The following is a 12837-nucleotide window of genomic DNA, read 5'->3' on the forward strand; positions in this document are numbered from 1 at the left end:
AATACTGGAGCTATGTTTGCACTTAACCAATCTTCGGGTATGATGCCTCTATCTAATGGTTTTTGGAAGTTGGCAGTGATGTAATGTGTGAATTCCTCTGCATTTATTTTTAGGACGCAGGTGTTTGGAGATTTCAGCGAAGGCCGACGGTCCCATGGCTTTAGGTGTTGTTGATTTTTTTTTTAAATTGTGTACGTCTTCTGATGTCATATCCCATTTTTTAGTATTTGAAATTGTTTCATTTTGTTAAAGCGTTGTCAAGTTGGCGCTGGTATTTTTCAACCTGATTTGAATCTAAAAACAATGTGTCACAATATTTTTTTGGAAAGAAAACCAAATTAAATCAAGTAAACCTCCGGGTGCGGGAATTTCTCGCTGCATCGAAGACCTGTTGGTGACCTTCTGCTGTTGTCTGTTCTGATGGTCGGGTTGTTGTCTCTTTGACACATTCCCCATGTGACGTCACCCTTCAATTATGGAACCCTAAATATATGATTTATTATAAATTTTCTCAACATGATCTGCACGTATTTTAAAAATACATATGCCGTGATTTAAGGTCTTTTGTTAAAGGGGCATTAGCTACAAGATATGATTTGGTTTATTTTTAGTTAAAACAGCTGGTTAAAATAAGCGGAGAAACATCCGATCGGTGATAAATTATTCACTTGCAATGAATTCGTATTACTGTAACATTCGATTTGTTCGATTACTGCTAGTACTGATGAACTACGCATGATTAACAGTGTGTTCAGTTATTTTAAAAAGCCCGGAAAAGAATGTCAACATGGAAAGTGAATTTAAATAGGATTAACCATTCGATTGACTAATTCGATCCATAATAACTCATTCTCATACAGGTAAAACAGTTAGAAATCAGTTTTAACCTATAATATGAAATCAAACAAACCTAGAAAAATTTAATTGCACGACTTCGCTGTCTATTTATATCTCTTTTTACGGTTTTAATTATATCGGGTTATATGACTGTCACCTGTATTCGGAGATCGTCTTGACTAAAATACACATTACTGAATGTTACAGTGATTCATATTATCGAGCCCATGAATTGTAAATTGTTTATTTAATTATGTTTTTTGATTTGGAGATATATATACCATAAATGTCTGGATATACGTTTTATTATGTTGCAAATCGCATAGGAGAATGGTAAACTACTTCTACTTCTACCGGACAATGGCAACACTCAACTAACTGAATACTTTGCCATGACTTCGGTGCGCATACGGTCCCCTCCCCCTCACCCCATATTGTTTGAATTTAGTTCAGCTTTGTCACCGAGTCTTTTAAATCCTCGACTGACGGCGCTGACACTACGTACCACAGGAGGGAGACTGTTTCAATCTTTGATGGTTCGTGGAAAGAAAGAAAATTTTCGGTAATCATTTGATGCTGCTGGAATTTGGAAGCTTCTGTCATGCATATTTCTTGACAATCGTTTAGATAAATCAAACGATCTACCTTTCTCACAGCAACTTTTTCGATTACTATTTTAAAGAGTATGGTTAGTCTTGCATCTTTTCGTCTTTGTTCGAGTGATCTCCATTCTAGGTGGTTTAGCATCTTGCTTTATACACTCGAGTGATTCTGTTGTTTATTCATCACATAACGTGCTGCACGTCTCTGGACCATTTCTAGTCGGTCAATTTCTGTTTTGTTGTATGGATCCCATACAGGACTGGCGCATTCTGTTTATTGGTCTTACAAGTGTTTATCAGTGTTTTGTACGCACTTTGCTTTACAGACTTTACAGACGTTGATCCGATATTCACGTGTTTGCTAATGTCTTCCTCTTGTACTGTGTGCTATTAAGTACCGGTGCAACTATGAAATATCTTGCTTAGGAATACCGTAAACATGGTAAAGATAAAAAGTTTAAGCTTTAAAAACTCCCAAAGCGCTTGTAATTGATAGACCGTGGTGGTTAGGTTTTCAGTTAAACCCTATAACGACGGCATTCTGGGTAAGACAGATGTTTTGACAATGGCGGCTAAAATGTTTGCAGTTCCCTCCAGCAGATTGCCTTTGTTCACAAAAACAATTCAAACTACAATGCACACTAATTTTAAGCTTTATGAATAACAATAACATAATTGAAACACAAGCAGAATATAAGTTTAAAGTTATTGTCCCGTTATAATAACTGTAAAACAGGAACATGTCTCGCTACAAAAAGTGACAACTTTTACAAAAGTTATGAACAAAATATTGTGACATTGTTTTTTCAACTGACAGCTGAACTTATCATAATAAAAATGACCAGAAACATATGCTTTGTTTGTGGGAGTAGAGGGGCAGAGAATAAACTTCGTATAAAACCTTGTGACAATGAACCATATTTTCCTTTTCTGGAACACCATGATCCTCCAAAAGGTTCAAGCCTTCCAAGCAAAGATGGGATTGTTGACAGTTGCAGGGTTTGTACTGCTTTCTTGTGTCAACAATGGGAAGCATATGAGCGTTCTCATACACCAGCAATTAAAAGATTGTATTGGTTGAAAAGAGCAGATAATGGTCATTTTACTGGTGCAGAAATGAGGTTGCAGGGTGAATATATAGCTCAGATAATGGGTCTTCAGTATCAGCCAGGTGCCTTTGATGGAAGAACATCTCCTGTAGATATTGGGAGAGAAAGTGGAATGAGAGAAGTGTCATCTACAATTAGACATGAAAGAAGATCTGCAGAAGTTCCAAAAGAAAAGAGACACAGTACCTCAACTCCACAACAAAAACCAACCCCAAGTATACAACCTACAATGAATGTGCCTTTGTATAATTCGAACAACAGAAATCAAATGACCTCCCAGGGCCAAAGTGGTTTGAGTGATGGAGTTCTGGATTTGTCGGTTACTAAGAAAAATGAGAACTCGAAAGACTTCAATAAAAACCCTACTTTTCTTTGTTACCTATGTGCACATCAGACAAATTCGATTGAATGTAAAATAGTGAATTCTGTTAGACGATCTAACAGTGAACCATACTTCCCTGTTATACAAAGCCTACCTTGTATTCCAGGGGCAGTGCCTTTGAATGAATTAGGACAAGCAAGAGTTTGTGTGCCTTGTAAAAATTCATTGTTTCAACAATGGCAAGCATATGAAATGTCTGGTATACCTGCCCAGCACAGAAACTATAAAGTATATGAAATTCAAGAACTTAAAATGTTGAGAGCAAGTGCAGCGACACTACCTGGAATACAAATGCAACAAGACGATCTTTCTCCGGAAAAGCTTGAACATGTTTGTTACATATGTGGAAATGTTTATGCAGCAGACTTGATTAGATCCCTTTTCACTGCTCCATCAAATGAACCATCAATGGGGACTTTATTTTTCCCATTTGTCAGAGAATTGAGTAGACCTGCAGGTGCTGAGCCCCTGAGATCAGATGGTTCTGTTCTGGCTTGTAGGAATTGTTATGAAGCTTTGTATAAGCAGTGGCAACTTCAAGAAATGGAAAGAATACCACTTGCACAGAGACAATATACATTATCCTTTCTTGGATCGAAAACTGATATGCTTGACAGTTCTTTCAGGATAAAGCAAATGAAGGAAGAACCTGTGCAGAAAATTACTACTACAAGAGAGACAAAATCACCAAAACCAGACTTAATTAAACCATTAAATATTCAAATCTCTGAAAACACTTCCGAAGACACAAACACTTTGTTGGCATCTCAAGGATTGTTAGCAATTGCTTCGTCTGGTTCTTCTGCTCAAGATGATGTCCTTATACCAAAATCCAAGTCTCCATTTAGGGCAAACAAAAGTCCAGCAATAGAAACAATTGCGAAAACAGTACCTCATCCGCTACAGCAGGCAACAACTATCCCAAAGAAAATATGTTTTTTGTGTGGAGAAAAATGTCGCTTATCCAAAGCCCATGTGTTGTGCTCATATCCTACACGACATGAAGCTAAAACATTGAACAATCAAACTGTTCCATTTTTTCCATTTTTAGCAAACAGGGAACCAGCACCAAAAGGTGAGCCAATGACAGAAGATGGAACTGTTATTTCCTGTGATGTTTGCTTTCATATTTTAATCCAACAATGGAATGACTATGAGGAAAACAAAACTGGAGATTCAAACAGATGGCTTAGGAAATACAATTTGCCTGATTTTGTTTGTTGCTTATGTTCAAAGTGGATGAAACATAAGAACATACAGCTTCTCAGTTGTAAAACATTTCCTTTTCTCAAAGATATCAAGCCATCCAATACAGCTCCAACAATAGAGGATGGTTATACTGTAGGGGTGTGCAAAGCATGTGCTTGCGGTTTGAATCACCAGAATACTGAATATGAAAGAATGGGTGTGCCTTATGAGCTAAGGAAATTTAACTGGACCACATCACAAGCAGATACTGGAGAAAACAGAGAGGATGATTACAGTGGGGATGAGGTATTTTAAAAATAAGTCTTTCAATCTGTTTGTTTCATATCATGCCAAATAAAAAAATATATTGGACACGTCAATGCATTTTCAACACAAATAACCAAAAGTAGAACTTCACTAGAAGGCAACATACTTTTACAGTCTCCATCAACAGAAGTTAATACAATATATATGTCAAGCTCTTAATTCTCCTTAATAGTTGTTAGTAAATCAAATCCATGAAAACAGAAACTATGAAAAATTGCATACACAACATATTTGGGGTTTACATGTATACGTCTGACGCATACACCTTATATAAATTACTATGCGGTTTTGGTTTTACTATTTGTGGAAGGCTTAGTCTCGTACAGAGCAGGGCTTATATATATTCATACTACATTGTACTTGTAATTTACAACTGAATGTTCAGCAGTTCACTTTAATTCACTCTAAACTCACACGAGTTATTTTTAACCATCAACTTGTATTGTATTGTATTTGATTAATTATTTGTTGATAAATGACAGGGCTTATCCAGTGTTGAAAATAACCATGTCTCCATTTGGTTGTCAAATTAAAAAAAAAATCTACTTAATCAATGATTTAAACTTCTTTTTTGTTTTATCAGGATTCCAACAAAATAAACGAACAAGAACAGAGAGAAGATACTAGAGACTCATTCCAGGAAGACTCAGAAGATGTAACAGGTAAATAAGATAGAAACAATTTAATTTATATTTCAGCAATTCTGAAAGACTACCTGGCCAATTATGAAGAAAGTACTGTAGTTGGGTCATGCATATATATGACATGTATTAGCCCTTTTATTACTGGTAATAAAATAATCATCTTGATCTACAGTTGTATATAATAGGTGCTATATATATCAGGTAAAAAAGTGTATGACATAACACATGCCACAAATACAGTAATTAGTCACACATTTTCTTCAGGTTTTCTATTCGCTTTATAGAGATAAGGAACACATATCACATTTTTAAGTATGACCTATTTTGTGCTTAAATTGATAGTTTGTTACATAAAAATAAGGACTGAACAACAGAATACGCTCAATACCCATTCAGAAAAAAAGAATAATTGTAGCATTTTGTAAATGAACAAATTTCCACATGAGTGAATCATGACTGCTCATTTTACATTTTGGGTTTAGTGGTCATGTGACCTTCTTATTCATGTTTTTTTGTACTACCAAATTCCACAAAGATTGAGTCATATTAACTAAAAAAAACTCTCAAAAATGATATTGTTAACATTGTCAATTTAACATGTTTTAGTGCAGAACATTTCTTTTTCTGAATTTCATGTCTTAGTTAGAATTTTAATGGCATTTAAAGATATACTATTTATTTCAAGAAAAATATTTAACATATTAGATATTTGAGTGGTAATGGATGGATAAGAATATGTTTAAGTCAGATGCTCATAAGGCTATGATTTGCATACATGTATGTACATTTGTGTACATCTACTTGGATGTGATATGTCAGTTACAATTTCTAGAGTTAGAATTATTGCCCTTAAATGACAAATTTTACCATATTTCCCTTAAAATGTCATTTTGCTGGCAAGATTGATGCATACCGACGATTTGAGTTTTTGACCCAGTTACTATTTAAAAATTGCATAAAATATTTTAAGAAAACAGATACACTATAGTACAACTTGCAGATGCAAGCTGTTTTGAAAGTGATGTGTTTTTTGCATCCAAAGTCAGTGCACAGAAACTCTGTTAATAATTTGAAATCCAACTAGCTGAACTTTTTCTTCAGTCCTGATGAAAATTGCAAGCTAAATTGGATTTAAGCATTATGAGATGACATGAATTTTAACAGATATTTAGTTGAAGCAGATTCCTGATGAATCAGTACCATAATGTTTTGCCTTATCAGGATGAGTCTCAATAATATTGCCTATTTGAATAAAGATTGCATGAAATGCAATTAAAACCAGATGGTACCAACTTGATATCTATATATCTTTCAAGGTTTATCACTCTCTTTGAGATACACAAAATATAGTGCATTAATCAAAACATTCTATACATCCCATCTATGAACATTTGCAGAAATTTATTTATGAAATAAACACTCATACAACATTCAAGTCACAAAATGATGTTGAACTTGTCAAGAAAATAACAACTTTTGCAAGCTGCACCAATCTAATATCTGTTTTAAAAATATCAATGATGTCATTGTTAAGGCCTAAAAAAAATAATGTTGTGTTTCCGATCACCTCCTTGAAATTTTGAAGGGACGGTAGGTAGGGATTTTTTTTTTTTTTTTTTTTTAATAATATTATGCTTCATTGCTGTCTCGGTTTTGTTTAAAGGCATGGACACTAGTTTGGGATTTAACAGAAAGAGATTGATTACCCACTTTAAAAATCTCCCTGAGATAACTTTTAGTTTACTCCTTTTAAAATCCCCCTGAAATAACTTTTAGTTTACCCCTTTTAAAATACCCCTGAAAAAAGACTAAGTCCAAACCTAAAAAAATTTGGGCAGCACTTCCCCTAGGAAATTAGCTTTTTAAACCCAATTCCCCTATTTCAGGACCAAAAGTTTGGGATTGTCAGAGAAAGAAATTGAGAAGATGTGGGGCAGATTCATTTATAGGAACATGAACCAAACATCATCCCAAACCTACAGATAGACAAATATATTATATACACTGTACCTGGCAGGACACTTTCTTTTGGCAAAGCATCTGTGGCTTTTCATCAGAATGTCTAAAGCGTTGATTGGCTGACCAGTTTCAGATGGATTAATATCATGTTCATTTTGAAGGAGGGTCTGGCATAAAAATTTGATAAATTTAATTCCAAAAGATTGCATTGTTCCAACAGTTGTGTTATTGTCATCAATCCCCAGTCATTTTTGCCGGTGGCTGAGCACAAAATTTGTGTTGTGTATTTTTTTTCATCGATGTTAGACATTGGATGAATTTCATTGCTAATGTCAAAAAAGGTGTTACTTTCTGTAAAATTTAGAAATATTTTTTTCTCCGAGAAATGGTCACACTTTCTGCGTTGAACATTGAATAGGACGCGTTGTGTTGCCATGTTCAAACACTGACAAACGAAAATAACTACTGCGCATGCTCCCGCATATATAATTAGCCAAGAAGATTCCACTTTCCAGTACATTCTAAAAATAAAGCCTCAAGTTTAAAATTAGCGTTGGTTTCTTTTGGGGGCAATAAAAAGATCGAGGGACTTAGAATTTTATATTTTCTTTCAGAAAAAACAGTCGGTAGGTATACAAATTATTTTTTTTTCCCACATCAGCTTTAAAAACTTTTGAGTCGGGGGTCTGAAGGACAGTCGGTCGGGTGACCGGAAACACAACATTTTTTTTTTAGGCCTAAAGTCATCTTCAAAAATTGGAGTTATCTTCGTTTGTCTAGAATTGTAGTTGTATCAACTAAAACCAATGCTTTATACAAGGCAATATTTTAACTTCCCACTGATAAATTAAAGCAATCTTTACACTTCAGTGCTTATTACAAGCACTTTCAATAAATCAACACCAACAATAAATGAAGAAGGAGGACGCCAGGCTTTGATATTGTCTATCTACCTAAAATACTGTCTTATCAGTTCAATGTATGGTACACATTTATAAAAAGTAAATATTATGTATACTGCTGACTAGAAATAAATGAAATATTCTAGCACCTTATGAGAATCTCTGCACATGATGAATGGTGAAAATCTGATAAGTAGTTTGGGAATTTTTTATCATGTGTTTTGACCTCAAATCAGGAAGGTTTTATTAACATTTTTTGTTGTTTAAATGTAACCAACCTATGTGATAATTGTGTTTTTCTCTCCAATTTCATTTGTTTATATTGGGGTAATCAATTTGTAACATTATTGATATCTGTTTATTTTAATGATATTAGTTGAAAGAATAATTGAGAATAATTTATTTTTGGTTTTGTTTTTCACTGTTGATTGTTGACAGCTCATGAATAAAGCTTTATGATTTAATCTTTCCTTCTAGTACAAAGAAAAAATTAAAACAATGTAGTTTTAGTCTCTCCCTCTCTTTTATTTGTATTTATTGTCATTGGTTAAGAAATATAAGAAAGAAATATACATTTATTACAAACTGATTAGATGAAAATTTAACGAAATAATTACAATAATTTATATAGCTATATATTTCCTAAAGTTTAAGTGCTGTCAATATGACAGTATTTAACCAAAGCAATGTCGAAATAGAGGCATGCAAGTTTGAACATACATCTTTGTCTGTTACCAGTTTAGATTTGAGTTACTGCCCTTTGATCATAAAATGTTCTACTATTAAATGATAATTTGATTTATGACTCCCTTTAACACCAATTATGACCTTACTTATATGTTAAAAGGAATTATGTTGTTTAGTTATACAATGAAGGTTATTTGGATAAAAGAGGTTATTAATTTCTTCTCATTATGAATAAAAAGAGATATTGCTAACTGAGCCTTGAATGTCTGCTAATATTTTAAATGTTCGTTATTAAATAATTAGAGGTTTAAAGGGTTATGTATGCAAGTATCGATTCTTGAACTTAGAAAAAAAAGTAATTATAATGATTTAAATTTTATAGAATTTCATGGGTTAAAATCAAAGCTTTTCAGAAGATCAGCTATAACAACAGTACTTTTAAAAGTTAAAAAAAATCTGTAAAAGTGGGTGGCTAATTTTGAATCACATTGTTCTATGGTTGAGGTTGTCAAAGTCAAAGTTATTTTTGTGGGCGGGGTGGGGTGGGTGGGTGTGAATGAATAGAACAACCACTCTACTTTTCAAGGTTGGATATGTTAAGATCTCTATAGATAGTGCTGAAGGTTTATAATTTGTTTTATACTTTTACAATAATTTTCTTACTGTTCACATACCATACATTAATATTTTGTTTTGTTTGAGTCTTTGTAGAAAGTTGATATTCTGATTCTGAAAATAATGCCAAATTAGATTTTTGACCTTAATTTCACAGTTCACTGAACTTTAAAAATGATACTGCAAGTTGGGCATCCATTTTATATGGGCACATTCTTTCTATTGAGTTATGAAGCAGAAGCATTATAACTTTAAATTCAATGTGTTTTATTATCTGTTCATATTTGGAAATGACCAAATGGTGTATGTGGATAGGACTAAATTCACTAATATATAAATGAGTAGTACCTGGTAATGATACTCTGAAATGAGGATCAGTCGAAATGAATGACTACTTTTTGTGATCAAACTTTGCTTCTAAGTCATAATTAATGTTAATTCAGGGTTGATTGATAATTTAATTGAACTTTTTATGGCAGGATATGAAAATATTCAAATTTGTCTTATAAGATGTAGAAAAAGCAAAAACATAAATCCTTATGAGAAATTTTAAATGAAAACAATTGGTACTTTTTATACGACCGCAAAAAAATTTTGCTTTCATATATTGGTTTGATGTCGTCGTCTGCATCGTTGTCCGAAGATACATTTGGTGTGAGGATAATAACTTTAGTTTAAATGAATGGATCTCTATGAAATTTAATAAAAAGGTTCAATACCTCAAAAGGAAGGTTGGGATTGATTTTGGGGATGAGGGTCCCGACCCTTTTGGAATTAGGGGCCCAAAACAAGCATTTTTCTACTTTTAGGATATTAACTTGTGAATTAGCATTTCAATTGCTCTGAAATTGTACTATCAATGTTTAAAACCACAGGTAGAAGATTTGGGTTGATTTTGGGGGTTATGGTCTCAAATATGTAGAAATTTGGGGCCAAATAAGGGGCCAAAATAAGCATTTTATTTAGTTTTCAGTCACCTTCTTGTGTTTAAGTGTGTAAATATCTCTGAAATTATACCACAATTTTCCATACTACAAAGGGATGGTTAGGGGGGAGGGTGTATGGTTCAAATCTTAAAGCAACTAGGGACAAAAATGGGGAAAACAAGGGTTTTTCTGGTTACAGGACAGTTAAGAAAAGGAGTAGGGGCATTAAGGCCTAGTTTTGGCCCAAGAAAATAAAATGTTTGATAACCATTTCAAATTGGCACATAATGTTTAGAAATGCATAGAGTCAAGAAATATAAATGAAAAACATAAAGATTTTTATCTGATGACGTCACAATTACGTCATAATATGTACTGGTTTCACAAAAACGTTGAAAAATACAGAATTTATGCAGTTTTCTGTCTTTATTTCCGTTGTGGAAACATCCAGCGCAGCCGAGAAACAACAAAATAATTTAACAGAAGCTTTATTATAACTATTGGCATAATCTCACCAAATATAAAGTTGTTTCTTGGGTGCGCACATACTTTTTCAATCAAAAATATACTTAAAATTTAATGAAAAATCAAGGAAAATCACGTATTTTAACAAAATATGCAAATTAGGTCATGATCTGTTACCATGGTAACTTGTTCGATGTCAAATTTGTTTTGATTTTCTTAGTACCTTATACCTAAGTCAAGTTTTCGGTTATTTAAGAATCAGTATGATCAATTTTAAATTTGCAGTAATTTTTGGGCCAAATAAGGACCTTATTGCCCCTACTCCTTTAAAAGCAGTGAAGGGGAGGTAATCCAATGATTTTTTTTTTTGAGGGGATTAATATTTAACAGCATAGTGTATTGCTCAATAGCAAAAAAAAAAAATATTTTAAGTTCATTAGACCACTTTTATTCTGTGTCAGAAACCTATGATGTGTCAACTATTTAATCACAGTCCAAATTCAGAGCTGTATCAAGCTTACATGTTGTGTCCATACTTGCCCCAAGTGATCAGGTTTCGACCACTACGGTGGTATAAAGCTGTGCCCTGCGGAGCATCTGGTTCATGTTAATTTCAATCAATCTATTTATGCTTTTCTAAATATTTTCAATGACATTAAAATTAGATTTAAGCAACAGTTTTCTCCCCTTGACCAATTGATTTCCTGTCATCAAGTTGTGACAAAAAAATCATCAGTAATTTTGACAAACAGTCTATTTATACTTTCCCATGTGGAATAAAAGATAGATGGAATTTATTTTTCCAATCAATAATTGGCACCTCGACCCCATCCTTATTCTGACAAGCACACACAACCTCTGACCTTAGCATGTCTTAATCACATTGAAACTAGTGGCAGTAAATTTTCTTGATGCCCCAAGGCAATAACACATTATCTTCAAATAATTACCCTCTGTTAGATTATCATATTGATTTATTTTAACCTAGTAGCTTCCTATCTAAATATTATCAAATAACAAGCCGACAAAAGATTTTTCTCACTTTGTATTGCTCAATAATATTGCCGATCTTAATGTCGCATTCAGTACGGTAACAAAAGCATATTTTATTGAGTCTGTTTATTGTTATTCAATAAAAAAAATTGTGATTTAAAGCTCAAATATCCAAACAACAGTGGGTAAAAATCTAAATATATTCCGATTGTAAATAAATGTAATGATTTGTTTGGATTGAAGGTAGTTATCATGCAAACGTTATTAATTGATGGGTCGTGAAAAGGAAAAATTTTGTACAGATAATGTAGGGATTTTAATCTTGTCAAGGTTGGGTAATCAAATTAGCCATAAACTATTGCTATGATCAATAAATGATTGCTTTATGAAACTTGTCATTTACATATACTCCTCTGGGAAAATAAAATTAAGATGTATTTTGATTAGCATAGGGTGATAAATAATAATTTATATCTAAGGGATCAGCAGTGGGGAATTGTGCCCTTTAATGTTCAATTTTAATATCCCTAAAAACACCAATAAAAGAATTGATTTTTATTTCAACTCTTGGGGAAATGATGTTATTTCTGAAAGCCTATTTCCAAATGAATGACACTCCAGTTGTTTAATGGCAGGATTAACTATAAATAAAATACTAGCTAACCTTTTATGACTTCTTTCAACAAAAACATCACATTTCATTGTACTGAATACAATATGGGTATTTGTGCTTGTTTGTTTTCTTATTGCAACTTTATGTTATTTTTGTTACAAAGACGTTTTTCTGCTTACTGTACTATTTAATAAATATTCTGTGATTGATGACAAGGCCAATGGTTATATTGTTCAGTGTTCTTCCATTTATTGTTTAACTTTCACCAAACTAGATTTGTTTTAAGAAAAATGCTTGTTTCAATAAAAGTGTTGCTCTTTGTCGTAATTTTTACCAACCTTGTTTTTCACCAGACTTTTTTGTAGGACATGTATTCCTGTCCAAAGGGGGTAGGGGAGAGACCAATATGGCCCTTTCTTGCTTCAATTTCAAATTAGTTTTTAATGACCATTATGATAATGTATCATTGTTAAAACAACGACTATATAGGAAATATGACTTTTTTGAAATCTGCATACTGGTAACTTTAATGGCATCTTTTAAAATTAGCATTAATTTCTATTTTCCACTTCAACTTCATGAAAATAG

General features: G+C 33.0%; 1 protein-coding gene across 1 annotated transcript in view; it reads left to right on the forward strand.

The window, feature by feature from the left end:
• Positions 1-1980: 1980 nt before the first annotated feature.
• Positions 1981-12837, forward strand: part of LOC143079965 (uncharacterized) — a 67936-nt gene continuing 57079 nt past the window's right edge. Inside the window, exons 1-2 of the mRNA XM_076255596.1 lie at positions 1981-4424; positions 5029-5107. Of these exons, the coding sequence (XP_076111711.1) occupies positions 2277-4424; positions 5029-5107 (2227 nt within the window). The 5' untranslated portion in view covers positions 1981-2276. The remainder of the gene's footprint in view (positions 4425-5028; positions 5108-12837) is intronic.

This window comes from Mytilus galloprovincialis, chromosome 6 (assembly GCF_965363235.1).
Source record: "Mytilus galloprovincialis chromosome 6, xbMytGall1.hap1.1, whole genome shotgun sequence".
Classification (NCBI taxonomy): domain Eukaryota; kingdom Metazoa; phylum Mollusca; class Bivalvia; order Mytilida; family Mytilidae; genus Mytilus; species Mytilus galloprovincialis.